The 21,248-nt window shown below is 40.8% G+C and overlaps 1 protein-coding gene across 3 annotated transcripts in view; it reads left to right on the top strand.

Annotated features, from left to right (window-relative positions):
* TRIM44 (tripartite motif containing 44) overlaps nt 1-21,248 on the top strand; it is a 106,245-nt gene that overhangs the window by 3,491 nt on the left and 81,506 nt on the right. For all 3 annotated transcript variants that reach the window (XM_046643638.1, XM_046643639.1, XM_046643641.1), the window contains exon 2: nt 17,249-17,326. In XM_046643638.1, the coding sequence (XP_046499594.1) occupies nt 17,249-17,326 (78 nt within the window). The remainder of the gene's footprint in view (nt 1-17,248; nt 17,327-21,248) is intronic.

Genomic DNA, 21,248 nt, shown 5'->3' with positions numbered 1-21,248 from the left:
GCAATCTGCTGAATTCTCTTACGTATTCTAATACTTAATCTGTAGAATCATTCTACATACATGATCATATTATCTGCAAAGAGGGACAGTTTTTGTTTCTTCCCAATCCTTATACCTGTTGTTTGTTTTTTCTTACCTTATTGCTTTGGATAGGACCTCTACTATAATGTTGAATAGAAGTGATAGTGGGTATTCTGGCCTTGTTCCTAATTGAGGGATAATTCACAACATTTCACAAATAAGTGTGATAGTAGTTTTTTTTTCACAGATGTGTTTTATCAGGTTAAGAAAGTTTCCTCCTCATCCTAGTTTAAGAGTTTTTCATAATATTGAATGAATACTGAATTTTATCAGGTGCTTTTCTTGTATCTATTGGGATATTCATGTGATTTTACTCTTTTACTATGTTAATGTGATGAATTACATTAATTGACTTACTTTTTAGATTAAATTTTTAAATCAGTAATAAGTTTGTATGTCTCAAAAGCTTCTCTTTCACCTTTTCCCCTTTCCCCCAACTCCCTTAACACTATTGGTAACCACTTTTATTTGTTTTTTGCTCATCCTTCAAGTGTTTCTTTCTGCAGATACAGGCGAGTGCATATTTATGGTCTTATTTCTATCTCTTCATGTCATTATTACTATATTTTACAATTAAAGCAACCTTGCATTTCTAGGATAAACCCAGATTGGTGATGATGAAGTATCCTTGTTTTTGAATTTTGTTTATTAATTTATATAGAGTTTTTTTTATTTATATTTATGGGAGAAATTAGCTCATAAATTTTCTTTCTTGTACTGTCCTCATGAGATTTGCTATCAAGGTTATATTGGCTTTATAGTATGAGTCAGGGGGTATTGCTTCTCTCGTATTTTCCCTCTTTCAGTGCTCTGGAAGTGTTTGTATAAGATTGGAGTATTTCTTAGAATGGTGGTTGAACTGACCAGGGAAGCCATCTGGAACTGAAAAGAGAGAGAAAGAGAGAGTATTTTGTTTTTTGTTTTGCATAGTATTTCTGACTATGGATTCAATTTCTTTAGTGGTTATAATCTGTCCAGGTTGTGTATTTTTCCTTAAGTCAATTTTGGTAAGTTACATTTTCCCAAAAGTTTGTCCATTTTGTCTAAATTTTCAGATGTACTAGTATAAATTTGTGACTCATATCTTCTTATCTCTTTTCATACTGTAGCTCTCCACTTTATTCCTTTGAGCATGTTCATTTGTCATCTGTCTCTGATAATCCAGCATGTGAAGACTTTGTGGATTTCTCTCTGCTATTGTTTTTGATGGTGTTTTTCATGTTTCTTTATTTTCTTTTGTCCTTTGTTATGTTTGCATAGCTTCTCATTGCCTTTAAAAAATTATTTGTGGGGATTTCCGAAGCCTTGGCATGAAGCTGTATTCTTCAAAAGAGAATTTGAGTTTGCTCCTGCTAAGGCCTGAGAGTAAAACTTGTCTAGAACCCCCTTAAACCAAAATAATTGCTTGAGGTTTCTTGGATCAGATTTTTAGGACTTGTGTGCCCAAGTTTACAACCTTTTAAAGATTTTTTTCTTTCGTCTTGCCCTATGCGCCACCCCCAACCCCATTTTGTTCAGCTCCAAGACAGCACTCCCCACAGGAAGGTGCGGAGTGTTTGGAGGGTGAGATTGTGGCAAGTTTACTTTAGTTTGTCTTTACTCTAGGATTTTACCTTTGGCAGGATGGGAGCGTCCCAAGTCTATATGGAAAGGGACTCCTTGAAATGTCTCATTCTGAACAGGCCATAAGCTTTGCTTTGTGTTACCTTCTCCCCCAGACCCCCAACTCATTTTATGCCCCTAATCAAATACACAGCCCAGTTTCTTGCTCTCAGCAAACGTCCTCAGATCAAGAACTGCTTCCTGTACTTGCTTTGCTTATCCTAAGGTTGGAACAATATTACTAACTAAACTGTAGACCCTATTTGAATTTCACCAATTTGTCCTCCAGTGACTTTTGTACTGTCAATGAAAATAATCCACAACCTATCTATAAATGAAAATTGGAGTGAGTGTATTCTGAGCCAAATGTGAGGACCATATAGCCCAGGGCCTTCCTTCCCCAAGGAAGGAGGGGCACCAAAGAAGTAGGGGTGTACAGAGTAGTCATATACCCTCAAAGAGGATGTTTCACATGTGATTGAAATGTCCCTTTTACGATAGTCACAAGACTGCTCTGTCAGCACAGCGATTGATGGACACAGCAGGTAGTAGGTCTGCTGTCTGGGGGGTGGGTGGGGGTGGACACAGCAGGGAGCGGGTCTGTTGTCTTGAGCTGGCTGGTCACAGGATGGGTGCAGCAATCAGTTCCTAACCTAGGGAGAGAAGCTTATCCTTAAGGAAAATGCTAATATGGGGGAAGTTGTACCTTTATCCTTAAGGGCATTGTTCTTTAGGACATAGCAAGTGCTTAAAGCAGATGTATAATGGATGGTCAGTGGCCACGACAGGCCCTTTTGAAAAAACAAAGTCAGGGCAAATTAGGTTCACACCAAATGGCTTCCTCATATATGTCAATATATCTTATTGCTTGCTGTTTATTTGTCAGTACCCGGAATCCTATGGCCACATACATTTTCTTGTTTTTGATGACGGTTGATAGTTTCGAGGAGTGCTAGTGAGGTGTTTTGTGGAATGTCTCTCAGTTTGCATTTGTCTGATGTTTTTCTCACGGTGAAACTGGAATTATGGGTTTTGGGGCAATATAAATTCTCTCTTAGGCTTTGCTTTTTTCACTTAGCAATATGTCTTTGAAATCACTCCGTAGATCTGCCTATTTATTTACAGCTGCAGATACTCCATTGCGTGTCATTCATTAAATTCTTAATTTATGATATTGTGTTTTTCAGCTCTAGAATGCCTATTTGGTTATTTTTGTAAGATCCCATTTCTTTGAATCTTTTGGTGTCTGATTCTTGATTATCATATTTTCACGATTCTTCTCATGTCTCCTAATTTTTCATCAATACTAGACATTGTGTTTAGGAGAACTGTAGAAACTAGAGTAATATTTTCTTTTTTCCCTCTCAGGGTGTGCTATTTATTTGCTGTGTTAGGTAGCTAGGATGAGGGCTGATCATTTTGATCCAGTAAAGGTTTTGAGCTTGATCAGAGTTTGGTTGCAGCTTTCATTAGTTCCACTTCACCTCTGGTTTCGGATGTTTTGAGGGCAATGTACATTTGCTTACTGGCAAGAAGGAAAGTCTTGTGGAATATTGCACGTGGCTTGGTGTGATGATGGTGAGAGAACAGGATCTGTTATGTACGCCTTCATCCACTCAGCGAGTATTTATTGAGCATTGGCTGAGGTCAGAGGCTTGTCTCAGCATTGGAGATGTGGCAGTGAGCAAAATGGAAAAGGTCCCTGCTTCTACTGGAGATTACATTGTATTAGAAGAAATAGAGGAGAAGAAATAAACAGATAAACAGCTTAATAAGTGTTATAAAGAAAAAATAAAATACAATGCAGGATTAGAGAGGGACAGGAAATATCTTAGCTCTGCTACTTGCTTTTTGACCTTCGGCAAGTTATGTAACACTTTGGCCTTGTTTGCATTTCTCTAAAACGGTTATAAAGTTAAAAAATAAAGTAAAATAGGACTTTTGTGAGCATAAAATGACTTAATTTGTGTTAAGACACTTTAACAATGCTTAACACGTTGTTAGTGCTCAATAAATCTTAACTGTTTTTATTATTATTAATATGAGGAGTCTAGTCAAACATACAGGTTTAGAGTTGAGAAGAGTTGTACAATATGTGTTTTGATAGCTCAGTGTGTAACCGGGCTGTGAGTGGCGGGTATTGGTGCTAGAAAGCCAAATTGGTGCCCGGGGTCTTAACAGCCTACTCTTGAGAGAACAGGTCCAAGCTTTCCCTGCTCTCTCTCCCCAGAATCTAGTGCCCTCTTTTTCTCTTCCCTGACCTTGCAGTCAAAATAGAATGGGTTAACAGGCATGTTATACTATTAGACAGTTGCTTTTCAGGGTGAGATTGCTGATGCAGGAGGCTTATTATTCGTAAGCCCCTCTGGGGATAAAGAACTATGTACCTGTGGCACCACCGTTTCTATTGTTTGTTTGTTTATTTTTGTTTTTTTCTGGATTTTTTTTTATTGAGGTCATAGTAGCTTATAACATTTTGAAATTTCAGTTGGACGTTGTTTTTTGTCCATCACCATATATATGTGCCTCTTTACCCTTTATGTCTGTCCCCAACCTCCCTTCCCCTCTGGTAACCAGTAGTCTGATCTCTTTGTCCATGTTTTTATGTTCCACATATGAGTGAAGTCATACAGTGTTTGTCGTCCTCTGCCTGGCTTATCTTGTTAACATAATACCCTCAAGTTCCATCCGTGTTGTTGTAAATGGGACGATTTTGTCTTTTTTATGGCCAAGTAGTATTCCATTGTATATATTTACACTGCATCTCCTTTAGCCATTCATTAGTCGATGGGCACTTGGGTTGCTTCCACATCTTGGCTACTGCGAATAATGCTGCAGTGAACATAGGGGTGCATAAGTCTCTTTGAGTTGTTCATTTCAAGTTCTTTGGATAAAATACCCAGTGGTGGAATAGCTAGGTCATATGGTATTTTGATTTTTAATTTTTTGAGAACTCTCCATCCTGTTTTCCATAATGACTGCACCAGTTTGCATTCTCACCAGCAGTGTGTGAGGGTTCTCTTTTCTCCACATCCTCTCCAACATTTTTTATTTTTTGTCTTGGTGATTATAGCCATTCTAACAGGTATAAGGTAATATCTCAATGTAGTTTTGTTTTTGTTTTTTTTAAAAGATTGGCACCTGAGCTAACAGCTATTTCCAGTCTTTCTTCTTCTTCTTCTTCTTCTTTTCCTCAAAGCCCCAGCACATAGTTGTATATTCTAGTTGTAGGTCCTTCTGGTTGTGCTATGTGGGATGCCACCTGAGCATGGCCTCACAAGTGGTGCCATGTCCACCCCCAGGATCTGAACCGGTGAAGCGCTGGGCCGCCAAAGGTGGAGCACGCCAACTTAACCACTCCACCATGGGGCCGACCCCTCAATGTAGTTTTGATTTGCATTTCCCTGATGGTTAGTGAGGTTGAATATCTTTTCATGTGCCTATTGGCCATCTGTGTATCTTCTTTGGAAAAATGTCTGTTCCTATCCTTTGCCCATTTTTTGATCGGGTTGTTTGTTTTTTTGTTGTTGAGTTGTGTTAGTCCTTTATATATTTTAGAGATTAATCCCTTTTCAGATATGTGATTTGCAAATATTTTCTCCAAGTTGGTGGGTTGTCTTTTTGTTTTGTTCCTAGTTTCCTTTGGCTTGCAGAAGCCCTTTAGTCTGATGAAGTCCATTTGTTTATTTTTCCTTTTGTTTCTTTTGCCCAAGTAGACATGGTATTTGAAAAGATACTTCTAAGACTGATGTCAAAGAGTGTACTGCCCATGTTTTCTTCTAGGAGTTTTATGGTTTCACGTCTTACCTTCAAGTCTTTGATCCGTTTTGAGTTTATTTTTGTGTATGGTGTGAGATAAATGATCTACTTTCATTCTTTTGCATGTGGCTATCCAGTTTTCCCAACACCATTTATTGAAGAGACCATCTTTTCTCCATTGTATGTTCTTGGCAACTTTGTTGAAGATTAGCTGTCCGTATATGTGTGGTTTTATTTTTGGGGTTTCAGTTCTGTTCCGTTGATCTGTGTGTGTGTTTTTGTACCAGTACCATGCCGTTTTGATCACTATGGCTTTGTAGTACATTTTGAAGTCAGGGATTTTGATGCCTCCAGCTTTGTTCTTTTTTCTCAGGATTGCTTTAGTTGTTTGGGGTCTTTTGTTGCCCTGTATAAATTTTAGAATTCTTTGTTCTATTTCCGTGAAGAATGTCATTGGGATTCTAATTGGGATTGCATTGGATCTGTAGATTGCTTTAGGTAGTATGGACGTTTTAACTATGTTTATTCTTCCAATCCATGGCACCAACATTTCTTGACTACAACCTGTGACATGAAAGTTGTCCTGCCCGCCCGTTAGTAAACCCACCTTTTCTCTTCCTTTGCATCTGACCCAAGACTGAGAAGCCAGAGATCAATCCGTGTCAGTGTGTCTTCTGCTAGAAGTTACAGTTCAGTCTGGGATGACCACGTCAGTTTTGTGTACCCAATCCTGATGGTTTTTTTTATATCCAGAGCTAGGGGCTAAACTTTTTGTGTGGCAGGAAGAATCACAGATGCCCGGGAACCTTTCAGAAGAGGAGACAGAGTAGAGACGAAGAGTAGGTGGAAGAAAAACCAGTCCTGATCTGTAGAGTAGAAATGAGAATGGAGTGAGAAGCACAGAACCCTGGCCCTGGGAAACTTAAATCCTTTGTGTATGTGTTTTGTTTTTGCTTTTGGCGGGGGGGGGGGGGCGTGTAACACTGTGATAGGGATCAGGCCAACATGGCATCAAGGGGAAAAACATCAGTACATCAGTATTGATGCCCTTTTCAGATGTCAAAAAATGAATCAAGAATGAAAAAAATAAAACCAAACAAAATCCTCCAAGTATACCATAATTTATGGCAAATAACTATATGGGCAGTGACTCTGATTGATATACATTTTAATGTGCTAGATTTTTCTTGTTGAACATTCAATTATATGTTATACTCACTTCAGATGTGATTAGTTTGTGTGTGTGTGTGTGTGTATGTATGTGTATGTGTGAGGAAGATTGGCCCTGAGTTAACGTCTGTTGCCAGTCTTCCTCTTTTTGCTTGAGGAAGATTGTTGCTGAGCTAGCATCTGTGCCAGTCCTCCTCTAATTTCTGTGGGATGCCACCACAGTATGGCGGTGCTAGGTCCATGCCCAGGATCCGAACCTGTCAACCCTGGGCTGCTGAAGTGGAGTGCACAAACTTAACTACTACGCCACTAGCCTGGCCCCCATGTTTAGTTAGTTTTGATCAGGTAGCAGAGTAATCTGCTTTTCACTTCAGTAGAATACTAGAGAAAACATTCGTTATAATATGTCCAAACTATAGCATATAGTTAGCTCTGCTCTCAATGACTGGTATTTTTTTAAGTTAATTTTACTTATCTGAATAATTTTTAAGCACTTATGGTGAACTGTGTGATGGATATTGAGAAGAATAAAGAAAGGTTTCTGACAACAGGAAGCTTATAGTCTGAATAGGAAAGATAGTCTTTTCACATGCTTATTTTTGTGTAAATATTAGAGGAGAGGTACAAATGGTATGCTGTGGGGGCTCAGAGAAAAGAAATTAATTTCAGCTGGAGGCATGGAATCAGGAAAGATTCTTGGAGGAAGTGGTATTCAAGGTAGGCCTTCAAAGATGGATAGGATTTTACGAGGTAGATAGAGACTAGGCTGTTAGGTAGCCCTCTCTGTTCCCATGGCAACAACATGAGCACATTTATTGTAGCACTAAATACATATAACTGTATCAGTGTTCTTTCTTTCCATGTGTGTGTTCCGCATGGGTTATAAACTCTTCTAGGGCTGAGATGGTATGTTACTCATTTTTGTGTTCCCAGCACCTAGCACAGTGCCTTTTGGATAGTAGGTATACATGAAACATTGGGTAGATGTATGATGTGAAGTATTATAATCTCATCTAGTCCCAGGGCATCAATGAAGAACTGAAAAAGACAGTATTGCTTAGTGATTTAGTTTATCAATGTTTATATTAAGTTCAACTGCATCCAAAATAATGAAGTAATTTCGGAAAACCTAAAATAACAATAATTCAAACGAAATAGATGTGTTTGTCTCTTGTGTAAAAGAAGTCTGGATGTAAGCAGTCTGTGGCTCGTGTGGAGAAACCATAAAGTTATCAGGAATCTAGGCTCTTTCCAGCTGTACTCCACCATCCTTAGGGTAGTCCCTGTCATGGACCAAGATGACTGTTGAGGGTCCAGCCAGCACATCCACGTTCCAGGATAGCAGGCATGGAAAGTGAAGAAGAGCACACCTCTCTGTTTTAGGAGAACCGTCCCAGAGTTGCACACATTGCTGCTTATGTTTCATTGGCCAGAATTCAGTCCCGTGGTCTTATCTAGTTGTAAAGGAGGCTGGAAAACAGTCTTTTCTCCTCGCCATAGTGTGTCAGGTAGAAGCTGGGGTCTGTTACTAAGCAAAAATGGGAGAATGAATATGAAGGACCACGTCATCTTGTCTTAGTTGGCTTTGCAATCTATGAGTTTGAGACCTGGCTTTGCTACTTCTAAGCTATGTCATGTTGGATAATTCACTCGGCCTTTCTGAGTCTTGGTTTCCTCATGTGTAACATGGACATGATAATTGTTTCTCCTCATTGGGTTTTAGTGAGGAATGAAAAGATCATGCGTGTGAGGAGCTGAGCACAGTGCCTGGAATATAATAAGCCCTCAGCAGTTGGCTGGCTCTTGCTCTTATTACCATTAGAGAGCTTTCTAAGGTTCTGTTCTGAGTTCAGGTCCAGACCTTAGTCTGGCAGCAGGAGAAATTCAGGACACCAAGTTTCTCTGGGTGAGAACTGTTCAGCCCCCTCTCCTGCTGCTCCTTCTGCCTGCTCTATTCTGGTGGCTAGATAGGCTGGTGAGAAACTTCTCTTCAGAGAAGAGGCTCCTGCTGGTGCCTTATGCACTAGCTAACCAAAACACAGCTGGTAGGTCTAATTTTAGGTTCACAAGTCTTGCTGGTTGTCCTCTTTAAATTCTGTTTTACATTCTGAACTTGGGAAATTTTTATAGAAGTGGAGAGGAGGCAGGGGCAGTACACCCTTTACTTTCTGGTTAGAAAACAGTTTCCATTTTCCGTCCAGTAGGCAGTCCTGGGGAGAGATGTTACAGGCACCCTACTGTTCTCTCTGTGCCTTGGGTCTCTGTGAACCCTGGCAGACTATAACCTGTGTCGAGTGGTAGACTCGGACTTCATGTGTGTGAAGAATGGAAATGCTAACCTTTAGCTGAAGTTCTAAAACTAAGAGAGTCTAGAAACTCATGTCTGCTATTGACTTTTGAGGCGCTTTCCAGAGATGAGGATAATAGTTACTGTGTGGTTTTAGGTCAGATGGTTTTCTTTCATTATTTCAGTTGACCTCAGTACAACTCCTACAAATAAGCTATATTGTTATGATTCCCATTTTACAGATAAAGAAACTGATGCTTAAGGAGTTTGAGCTCTGTGGAAGGACACCTAGCTACTAAGTGGAAAGACTAGGATTTGAATCCAGGTCTGACTCCAAAGTACGTGTTCTTTCCACCACCCCATTTTGCCCCTACTCTCGCTTAATTATTCCCACTTACATTTAACCTTTCTAAGCTGTACTGACACATTCTCCTGATGTATGAAAGTATTTAATAGATAAATACTTTCTGAATAGTCTAAAACTATTCTTTCCTTTCTCTCTGAAGTTGTCTTCCTGGATATTTTAACAGAGTATTTTGATTAGTAACAGGTTATCTTGTTCATTTTTTTCTATTCAGCACTTCTCTAGCTCAGTACTTGATAGTTGTTAGTCAGTCTCTCAGTACATTGTTATTCAGTTAATAACAACAACATTGATAACTAAAATTTTTTGAGAACTTAGCATGTGCCAGGTTCTATACTATACATTTCTTACATATTATCTCATTTAATTTTTACCACAGTTCTTTGAGGTGGACTATTTATTAAGATATTTTTATATATTGTTTGAAGTTAGTGGCCTGATGGTTTTTTCCTTTAATCTATTCATTCAATCAGGTGGTGCTGTTTTGGGCAGTGGGGAGTGTAACAATAAACAATTCTAAGTCCCTTGTCTCATGAAGCTTATACTGTGTGAGTGAAATAGACATAAGTTAAACAGTAAATAATATTTCAAATAATGACAGGTACTACAAATAACAAACTAGAAGAAGGAGAAAGAGAGTGACTGGGATGGGGGTTGAGAGGGAAGCTGTTTAAGGATCTGAGAAGGACTCTTTTGAGGTAGTGACCTGGGCATAGTTAGAGCCAGTGATGGAGAGATTTGGGGGCATAGTGGTCCAAGTGGAGGGAATAGCGAGGTTCCGAGATGGAACAAGTTTCCTGAGGGATTAAAGGATGGCAGGAGAAGTGAGTCAGGTGGGGCTGGGGGAGTGCTACATGAGGACAGACGACCAGGTAGGCCATGATCAGGGTTTTGAATCTCGTTCTGAGTAGCTGTGGACTGTTTCAGCAGGGTAATGAGGGCTTTGATGGATGTTCCTAAAATTTCCCTCTGGTACCTGTGCAGAAGGGCGTGTGGAGAGCAAGAGTGGAGCAGTGCTGCTGCATGGACCCGGGGTCGCAAGGTGGGGAGGAGCCGCCGGGGGTGGTGTCTGTGTGCGTTAGGTCTCGAAAGACTTGGCCATGGGTTTTCTCAGACTCCCAAATCACTTTGGACCTGAGCAGCTGTATAAAGGTGGTTGCCTAACATAGGAGTGGATTGGGGTTGGAAAATCAAGTCATGTGAAGAAGGTGGTAAAGAATTTTTGTACATGGCATGGTGATACTAAAATTTGGTTTCGTTTCCTTTTGACAAGTCTTCGCTTTCTGATTTGAGTCCTCAGGAGGACTTTTTATATATTCTATCTTCCAATCCTTTTCCACTGTTTCTCTCAAACAAAACCTTTTTGTAAAAATGATAGAAAGTTGGATTGATTTTTTTTTTTTTTTTAATTTTTCCCCCAAAAGCAAAGTACCAACACAAGGCCTGTGGGCTAGGGAAAACACACAACAGGCAGCTGATACTCTTTCTGAACTCAGCATCTTCTGACCCTTTGCAATATGGAATTCAATATTTAGGAGCCAGTTTAGGCTGTTTAAATGATTTCCATTTACATTTCTATTGACACATGACTTTTCTTTCGGTGCCCAGCTGGTTGTTGGGATTAGACTAGAGTGACTCCCGTAAAAAGTAGAGACCAGGTGTCAAGAAATGCTTCTTGTTCTGATGCCACTTTACCTACCGTATCCACCTTTGCTTCTGCCTCTTGCCCACTTTCAAAGGGTGTTTACATTAGAATGAGCTGTGTTATTTCTGTGTTTTGGGGTGAGTAGATGGACATGTGTTTATGAGGTAGTCTGAACCCCTTTGAAGAAAGACATCCCAACTTTTTTGGTGTTCAAATACACGGACCCTTAGAGGTAGAAAAGTTTCAGAGAGAGTCGCTTTCAGGGTGGCAACTATGAATATCTGCAGGGCCCGGAAAGGTGCTGTAAATGAGAGAAGCAAACCAGGGTAACTGGAGCAGACTGGAGGGAGCTCGTCTTGGCTGAAGCAGGTCGCTGCTGCTCAGCTGCAGCCAACTGCTGCTGTGTGGGAGTGGGAGCCCAGTATGGTCATGTCTTTCAGATTTTCAAAAGAAGCTAGAAATCGTTATTGTTACTGTCATAGCTCCTGATTTTTAAATGCTGGCAGCTAATTTAAAATTCCCAGTGTGCTGTGTGGGACAACATTCTAAAAGCAAAGAATTAATTTGAAAAACTTTTTTAAAAAAAGCTGTAGGCTGTAGGCTGCGAATTTGTAGGTTCTGATTTGGTCCATTTTCCTCATTTACAGATTGAGCAACAGAAACCCAGAGATGTAAAATGACTCTTCCAGGCTCACACAGCAGTCAGTGGCATTGGCCTCTAAGAATAGAACCAGGTCGTCTTTCTCTTTGTGCAATGCTGTTTACGCTAGGAAAGTTAAACTTGTAGGGATTCTGAGGAAAGCTAATTCTCTTTGCCTAGAAAAGTGCGTGTACTTTCCAAATTTTGCATACAGTTTTGGGGGCTTCAAACTCCCTGAAATCCATACGTGAACACCAGGTAAAAACCCTCTCTTGCACCTGCTGGTTCATGCGTTTACAGTGCAAAGGGAACAGCACCCCAGTATTTACCCTTAGGCAAACTCGAGGCTCGCAGCAGGAGCCCGGGTCTGTCCTCCCTGCCTCCCCGCTTCTTTTCTGTGTAGTGAATCTTAATTAGACAACGGGAATATGTTTAGGGAATATCTTAGGTAAGTCCCAGACTCTTCCTACCACCATCCCCAGACTAGTTCCTCCAATCATTGCTTTTCTGGTGTTTTACACACGTATGTATCACCCATAGAAGATAATAGGTTTTTGGATTTTTTTAAAAAGTGATACAGTATACAAGGTTTTTTTGTTTTTTTTTAATTCAGCATTATGTCTGGCCTTGTATTCAGGTACATACAGATCTACTTTCATTCTTTTGTTTGCTATATCATGTTCCATAGTTTGTTCATTTCATAGTTTTTTTACCCACTCACTATTGATGGATGTTTATGATGTTTCCAGTTTTCCAGTTTTGCAAACAATGCTGCAAATAAATATTTTTGTGCATCCCTCCTTGATCCAAGGAGGAGAAAGAGAGAAATAGACTTGCTAGACATGTGATTTCACAGTAGCTTTATCATTTTATATCAGCAACGCATGAAAGTTTCCAATTTTCCAAAAGCCCTTCATCACTTGATATTGTCAGATCAAAACTTTTTTTCAATATGATGAATGAGAAATGATATCTTAATTACAAGTAAGTTTGAGCATCGTTTACATCTTTTCATATGTTTGTTAGTCGTTTTACATTTCTGTTACATTCATGATCCTTTGTTGGGATTTCCTTGGGGCTTATTTGGCTTTTTCTTATTTATAGGAATCTCATATATATGTCCTCTTGTATTCTTGATACCAACCTCTTCTGTTGTATATGTTATAAATCTCTTTCATTTGGAGCTTTCTGATCCTGGTGTTGCTACTGACTGGCTCTGTGATTTGGGGGACATGGTTTGACCTCCACAGAACCACTTTTCTTCATTGTAAAGTGAGAATACACTACCTGTTAGTTATTAAGTTATTGACAAATGCCAATGAAAGAATGTATGAGCTCTGTGATTTTCGGGTTCCTCATTTGATTTCTGCCAGCCATTTTCTCAGCTGTAAAGTGAGAATACATTGCCTTTTAGGTTGATTGTGTAGTGTCAATGAAAAAGTGTATGAAAATGCTTTGGAGAGTAAAGAATACCTTCAAATGTAAGGCATTTTGTCCTTTCTTTGGTTTTATTATTACTCATCCCTAGGAGTTGGCTTTTGTGAAGTATCTCAGATCTGCACAGATTGATCAAACTCTGAGGGATGGGTGTTACAACATAGCACTTGTCTTTTTATTTGACACTCTCTTGGGGGAGGAAAGAAGTTCATAAGCAAGATATGCTCTCATTGAACTTCTGTGTTCTTGGAATGCACTGGGGGATGGAGGTGGAGAGGAGCAGCATGAGGAGAATCCCACTTCTTTGCCACCCCCAGTGCTTGCCCCAAGGACTGACATGGTAGAATCTGGCCACTTATGGAAACTAATGTCTGCAAGGTTAGAGTTAGCCTGCTTTTTGTTTCTATCGTAGTCCACTTCTCAGTTAGAGTGCAGGTTTCAGAGGCAGCTGTTCTATTCTACCACAGTAGGGAAATACGAGGGTACAATCTCCTGCTCTAGTTCCCTTTTGACTGACGACTGGGTTCTGCCAACAAATTAACTAAAACATGATACCACCTTATGGTTTGGGAACACTCATACTCAAATACCACCTTAGATCTAGACAGCCCTGTGCCCCTGCCCAATGTACCATGCTTTAGGGGACCCTTCCTTTGCCCATGCCCATCCCATTCTAGAACACTCTCTAAGTACGCAGGACCCAAGAATTACCAGATGAAATGTCCTGAACCTGCTTCCAGGGCCTGCAGAGCCTGTTTCTGAGTCCATCCTCCCAAAGATGGATCAAGCCATTAGACTCCACCTCTGATATGTGCATTCCTAGGTCCCAGGTGTGGCCAAGGGCGACCACTGAGAGGGATGTTCCCAGAGCTTGAGTGCACTAACTTGAACCCCTGTGTACAAAGGCCCCTTGAGGTACAGGAAGGGACTGGGATGTGGGAAAGGAAAGGAGGTGGATTTGGGGCCAAGGTCCTCCATTTCTACTCTTGCCCCAGCCCTGCAGTTGTCAGTGGCAAGTCTACCCAGAGGAGCCTGTCCCTTGTGACCCACTGCTTATTTTATGGGTAAAAAAAAAAAAAAAAGCCATCGAGAGAGGTTTTCTTCACCACCCATTTAGAGGCTAAGCATTCCTGGCTCAATATAGACCCCAATTAATCTTTTTTTTTCTCTTAAACATTGGCACCTGAGCTAACAACTGTTGCCAATCTTTTTTTTTTTTTTTTTTGCTCTTTCTCCCCAAATCCCCCCAGTACATAGTTGTATATTTTTGTTGTGGGTCCTTCTAGTTGTGGCATGTGGGATGCTGCCTCAGCATGGCCTGATGAGCCATGTCCTGTCCATTCCCAGGATCCGAACCAGCGAAACCCTGGGCCGCTGAAGCAGAGTGCGCGAATGTAACCACTCGGCCACGGGGCCGGCCCCCTCCTCCCAATTAATCTTGAGAATAGGGGCCGGCCCAGTGGCACAGCGGTTAAGTTCACACATTCTGCTTCTCAGCAGCCTGGGGTTCGCCGGTTCGGATCCCAGGTGCGGACATGGCACCACTTAGCAAAAGCCATGCTGTGGTAGGCATCACACGTATAAAGTAGAGGAAGATGGGCATGGATGTTAGCTCAGGGCCAGTCTTCCTCAGCAAAAGCAGGAGGATTGGCAGTAGTTAGCTCAGGGCTAATAGTCCTCAAAAAAAAAAAAAATCTTGAGAATAATTCTCAAAGAGAGTCAGGTGTGGAGGTGGAATGGGTGAATTTCCTGAAGGGAGCCTCTTTCTGCCTCTCTCCTGTCTTTCCCCTGGGTAGGCAGTGCTGCTGATGCTTTGTGAAAAGGCGGAGGGATTCTGCTGACGTGCTGTATTTTTATGAAAGCAGGCTAAGGATTCCCTTATCGCTGCACACAGGCGCATCTGCCTGCAAACAGGCTTTCTGCTTCTTAGGGATTCTTTCGTTGTCCTGTTTCTTTGCTGAATGTTTCAGGCACAGTTTGGTGCATTCCTTTCTGTTCTCTAGAGCCAGGGGGAAAGTCAGGATATATCAGGGCTCTTGCTGAAAAGCTTAAAATGGGCTCTGGCAGCTGGGATGTGGGGGAAGAGAGCTTTCCAGGGACAAGTGACCTGCTTGTTCAACCAATGAGAAGCAGTTTATAGGGCTGATATCACCAGACAGGCTTCATTGTCTGATCATCTCAAAAACAGGATCATGTCTGGCCACTTAACCCTTTTTTAGGTACTTCGGGTCTCACCCAGTCCCTGGTATGTGACCTCCAGATTGCTTTTCCCGACTGTCTGCTGTGAGACCACAGAGATCAAACATTTAAATTGGTGAAGAAATTTGGAGAATTGTAAGCCATCATTTCAGAAATACAAATTATTAAAATTCAGGACCACAGCTAGAACGGGAGCGTCGACTGAGCTGTGTTGGAGAGCACGTCTAAAGAGGGCGTTAGTCTCAGCCATGCTGCGGCTGAGCTGTGTTGGAGAGCACGTCTAAAGAGGGCGTTAGTCTCAGCCATGCTGCGGCTGAGCTTTCCTGCATAGACTTGGGAGAGAGGAAGTTAGAGGGGAAAAAGATTGAGCTTGTAGTCTATTTTAATCTATATGGTGGGGTCTTACTAAGTACTTCCTGTTTTGGTGGAATTAGAATTGGTTCTGCAAATTTAGAAAATATCACTGATTCTGGGGCCTATTTCAAGTAACAGTTATCTGTAGTGTTTGTTTATATTGTACTTTATTGTCCTTTCCCCAGTAAAAACGACAGTCATTTTACTCCTTCACACTTCTTTTTTGTCACTGGTAAAATGAGGGTGATGATGCTACCCCGTCCCACAGAGGAATTGATAGAAGGAAATAAGTTAATTCATGTAATTTTAGATTGTGCTACACGCACGTATTATTATTAGGGCATTCCTATCTTAAGATTGCATGTTCATTTGTTCAGCAGACCTTTTCAAATACCTTCTTGATGCTGGGCACAGATACAGAGATAGAAGATGTGGTTCTTATCCTTAAGGAATTTAAAACATTGTGAGAGAGTCAGACAATAATAATAAAAATGTCTCCTACATTTATTGTGTTTATTATGTGCCAGGCCGTCTTCTAAGCACTGTGACATATGTTAGCTCATTTAATCTTACCTTAATCCTGTGAAATAGGCAACGTTATTAGCTTGATATTACAGATAAAGAAATTGAGGCACAGAGAGGCTAAGTGACCTGCCTAAGGTCACACAGATAGTACTAGAGTTGGGACTTGAATTCAGGGAGTGTGGCTTTAGAGTCTGTGCTATAAATCTGTGCTGACCAATACAGTAGTCACTAACAATATATGGCTTTGGAGCACTTGAAGTGTGGCTAGTGCAAATTGAATTGGGCTGTAAGTGTGAAATACTTTATATTTTTACTTTATATATTTTTTTACATGTTGCAGTGATAATATTTTGGATATAGTAAGTTAAGTAAAATGTATTAAAATTAATTTTGCTTTATTTTTGTGGCCACTAGAAAACTTAAAATTAATATGTGGCTTGCATTTGTGGCTATTGGCCTTTGCTACTCTAAATCATTACAATGCAGTAACAGCAACAATAGTAATAGCCTAGATGACATTTATTGAGTACTTGCTGTGTGCTGCATACTGTGCTAATTCCTTTACAAACCCTCAAAATCAAACTATGTATTATCTCCATTTTATAGAAGGGGGACAAGGTTTTAAGAAAGTCAGTGATTGCCTAGGGTTGTCAACTAGTTAATGACACAGACCCCAAATTTGAAACCTTATATGTCTGACTCAAAAACCTGTACTCAGCCAGCACACTGTAATGCTATTTCCAGTTAAATCTCTGGGAGTTTTCTTTATTTTTATTTTTATAAGGATATTTGATGTTGCATACTTCTGTATTTGCTATGTAGAAGTTCAAAATAAAAATCAGCAGGTCATAAAATAGACATCCCAGATGGAAATCTCTTCTGCGAAGCCTCGGTCCTCAGTGAACACTGGCACAGTTGAGCCCTGAGAAGAAACTGAGTCAGCCTGTACAAATTGCATTTAATTTTCATTCCAATAGTTTTGTCAGGTCAGTGGGCAATTTATATCCTGACCCTCTTTGTCCATAGAGAAGAGAAAGAGAGGCAACACAGCCTTCCTTAGTCGTTTAGTTCTCTTGGTTGATTAGAGGAAAAAATTGCTTTCCATTTCATTGTCCCATGAAATGCTGTTTGTGTTCGAGAGCAATAAAATGCTGTCTAATGACCTCTGACTTTTCTTTCTTCTAGAGCAAAGACTCAGGCGGGCTGAAGGCAGCTATGATTGAGTTGGTGGAAAGGTTAAAGTTCAAGAGCTCAGACCCTAAAGTAAGTATTGTTTGGGAATTGACTGGGTGTTGGTACCCCCAAGTATTTCATTCTCCTTGAGCTAAGTTTGAGGAATGTTAATGATCATCCAACTGAACATTGCATCAAGATCTAATTATAATTAAGCCTGCCCATCAAAAGCAGTGTTCTACTATGCCTAGAGATAACTCATCTATTTTTCCCCTTCTCTGTTTTATGACTTACAACACATAATCATTAATTGTTTTCCTGAACTGCAGACAAGTGCATTTTTAATCTTCCTTTACCAGGCCTTTGAGACTACTGTCCTCTGTGTCCATTAAATCCAGCCATTAAAGGCATCTGAGACACTGATCAGCTTAATGCTGGGGCCTGGAACAGGCTCCAGACACATCCACTGGATGTTCAGTAGTGCTTGTCTCTGTCCCACTTACAGCAGCGAGCTGCCACCAGGAATGCTTTTGTCCTCATGACCTGGAGTCTGGTCTGGGAACTGGTTTACGCTTCCCAGCTTTCTTTGCAAGTTGTTGGGGGCTGTAGGATTGATATTCAAGGTGGAGGTGGACTGGGAACTGAACATGCCGGAGGGATTATGACTAACACAGTCTTCCTTCTCCTACCCAGACACTTACTGTGGCACTACTTGGTGTTGGTGCCAACTGGCTTTACCTGAGCATCAAAGCCTCTTGCAATTAAATAGGGAAAGGAGCATGATTTTGACTTTTTTTCAATTTGAAGTTTTTATAAGGAGAGTAAGACTAGCATTTCTTAAGCACCTACTCAGAGCTAGGCACTGTGCCAGGAACCTTACATACCTTTTTAAAAAGTTGTGGTAAAATATACATAATGAAATTTACTTTGTGTGTGTGTGGAAGATTCATCCTGAGCTAACATCTGTTGCCAATCTTCCTCTTTTTTTTTCACTTGAGGAAAATTAGCTGTGAGCTAACATCTGTGCCAGTCTTCCTCTATTTTGTATGTGAGATGCCTCCACAGCATGGCTGATGACTAGAGTTGGTCCATGCCCAGGATCTGAACCCGTGAACCTGGACTGCCAAAGTGGAGCACATGGAACTTGAACCACTTGGCCACAGGGCCAGCCCCCTGAAATTTACCATTTTAAGTATTTTTAAAGGCACAGTTCACTGGCATTAAGTACATTCACATTGTTGTGCAAACATCACCACCATCCGTGTCCAGAACTGTTTCATCATCCCAAACTGAAACTGTGTCCCCATTAAACACTATCTCCTTGTTCCCCATCCTCTTGCATACTTGGGATTGTTGAACAACTCTGTGCAATAGCTTATTATTTCCACTTTATTGATAAGGACGCTGAGGCTTGGAGTGGTAGGGCTGTCCGCCCCAAATCTAGTATGAGCTAGAGCTGGCTTCAAGCTCTGACTCCACTGCCTCTGCTCGCTCTTTTGTATCCCACTGCAGACCGAGCGCTGGTTTCCTCTCCCTGCCCCCTTTCTGTAATCACACTGTGCCTTTGTTTTCTGATCTGAAACACTATATGAGGCAGAGCCCCAGACAGTGACGGGCTCTTGAGAAGGTGGCTTCCCTCACCAATCTACAAAATGATTTTCTCCTCATACAACGTTGAAAGTATTGGGACACTGGTGTAGTTAGGGTTCCAGAGGTAGAGAGTATCTTGATAGAAAAAATTGGAGTAATCTTTGTCAATTTTCTGAGCTCAAGTAGAAAGACATCTGGTGTAAGTAGTTTTCTTTAGTGCAGATGAACCAATTAATTATTAAAGGTTACTGAAAGCTTCTTTTTACCGAGTTTCTCTGGTTTCTGGGACAACAGCTATCCTGGAGGAGACAGCTGTATTTTCTGTTTCTGCCGCATCCATGTACTGGTAGGCAGGGGAGAGCAAGAGGATGTGTGCAGATTACTCTGAGTGGCTTCTGTGCATGATGATAATACAGGTAGAGAGCTTTGGGATCCTTTATGAGTTCCTACAGTTCTTCTGATGGGAAACTTGCCATAGGTGAGAGAATTGAGTGGTCCCATGAGAGCAACCTGTGGAAGCCTCAGGATTTTCCTGTGATGCGTCATGAGCTAAAGGCTATTTGTTAGGACCTGACTTGGTCTTGGATATGTGTATACATAGTCACCTCTTTTTTATCTTCTCTTCATCTTGCCCTGGATTATTTCCCACCAATCTATTTTAGTTTTAAGCCCCTTTCTGATCTATCATGTGCTTATGCTGTATCTACCTGAAGCCAGCTTGAAAAAGGACCAACATAATTGCAGGATGACTGCCAGATCACAAAGTAGGGGTGAAAAATGGAACACTTAAATACATAATTTCTGTAACAAAGAAAATTTTCCTGGAAATAAATTGGTGTCTTCCAAGAGAATCCTTAAGTTTTTAGTCTGTTCTCTTTTCTCTCAAACCCTACAATCGTTTTTTTTAGGTTAGCCTCTTTAAGAAGGGCAGAATCTCTCAGGCCCTGACCTGTCATCTCCTGGCACAGCAGCTTTACATACAAGCACTGATTGAGTCAGGGAGCACTGAGCACTCTCTCTGCCTCACTTCCTCCAGAACTCCCTAAAGCGTCCCAAGCTTGATTAGTCCAGACACTGAAGTCTGCTGGGGACTGGGTTAATTTTTACCTCGTGAGTTTTTTTTTTTACCTCGTGAGTTTTGCCAGAGAGGAGTGGAAGATGCCTAGATTAACCATATTTTTAATTATAAAATAATATATGCTTATAAATTAAAAAGTACAGATATCCATAAAGGAAAAATAAGATGAATTTTCCCTGAGTTAACCATTATTAACAGTTTGTGGTGTATAACCTTCTAGACGTTTTTCCATGTGGAAATATACTTCTAAGATTTTTTACAAAAACTATACTATACCTATGGTTTTATTACATAGAATATCTTAGACATTCTTCTGTGTCAGTAATATAGACTTAATTCTTCTCAATGAGATGCTTCATTTTGTCCACAATACTTGACAGACACCCTGTTTTCTTCCCGACTGGTGGCTCATAAACTTTAATGTGCATGAAAACCTCCTGGAGGACGTATTAAAGCACCGAGTGCTGGGCCCACCTGCAGAGTCTCATCCAGTGGGTCTCGGGTAACTGGAGACTGGGCTGCACCTTGACTATTTTCCTTCTCTCTTGTTTTGATTTCTTTTCATTCCTTTCAGCAAATAGCCAGAAGAGCCCTTGTAAACAAGTCCAAGTGATTTCAACTTTAAAAAAAATGGAATACACAAAAATCCAGGCTCAGAAAACAACTAAATGGAGCTGAGGTAGCAAAGGATTAGGGGAGGGAATGGGGAGTTGGACTGAGGAGTCAGCTCAGGCTGCCTGAGAGGACAGGATTCCTTTAAAACCATCATGTCTAGCAAGAAGTAATGAAGCCAAGAAGAGGAAAGGGAGTCCTGGTCAAGATTTAGGAGGATGATCAAGGCCCGTGCCGTGGTCTAGGAGTGGGCTGAGTTCTAAAACCAGAAGACCAGCAGAAGACGTTAACTCGCAGCCACCAGAGGTGAGCCTGAGGACAGGACTCAGAGCTGGTGGTGGTTGGTAAATAAGGCTCAGACCCAGACGAAGTTGTGTGCATGCATGTTGCTATGGTGAGCCTTATTTTAAAGGATGCATACCTCCAGGGATCTAGAACTTTGTGTATAGTGGGAAGAGATTATTTTTAATGCCAAACAATCTTTAGTTTAATTGGAAGTGGTCTTTTAAGTAATAAGACATCCTAATGCGTTTGACATGATCCAGTTTACAGACAATTTTTTTCAGCCAGACTTTTCAGAAACATGTATTGCACAAAGCAGGATTTTTGTAGATTTCTTATATTTATGCTGGACTTTGGGGAAATCTGAAAGATGTCGTTAATCAAGCGTGTGTGTTTGTGTCTGTCTCTCTCTCTCTCTCTCTCTCTCTCTCTCTCTCTCTCTCTCTCTCT

The sequence above is a fragment of the Equus quagga genome, chromosome 17 (genome assembly GCF_021613505.1).
Source record: "Equus quagga isolate Etosha38 chromosome 17, UCLA_HA_Equagga_1.0, whole genome shotgun sequence".
NCBI classification, from domain to species: Eukaryota; Metazoa; Chordata; class Mammalia; order Perissodactyla; family Equidae; genus Equus; species Equus quagga.
Note: the sequence above shows the minus strand (reverse complement) of the source record. Positions and strands in the feature narration are given on the sequence as shown.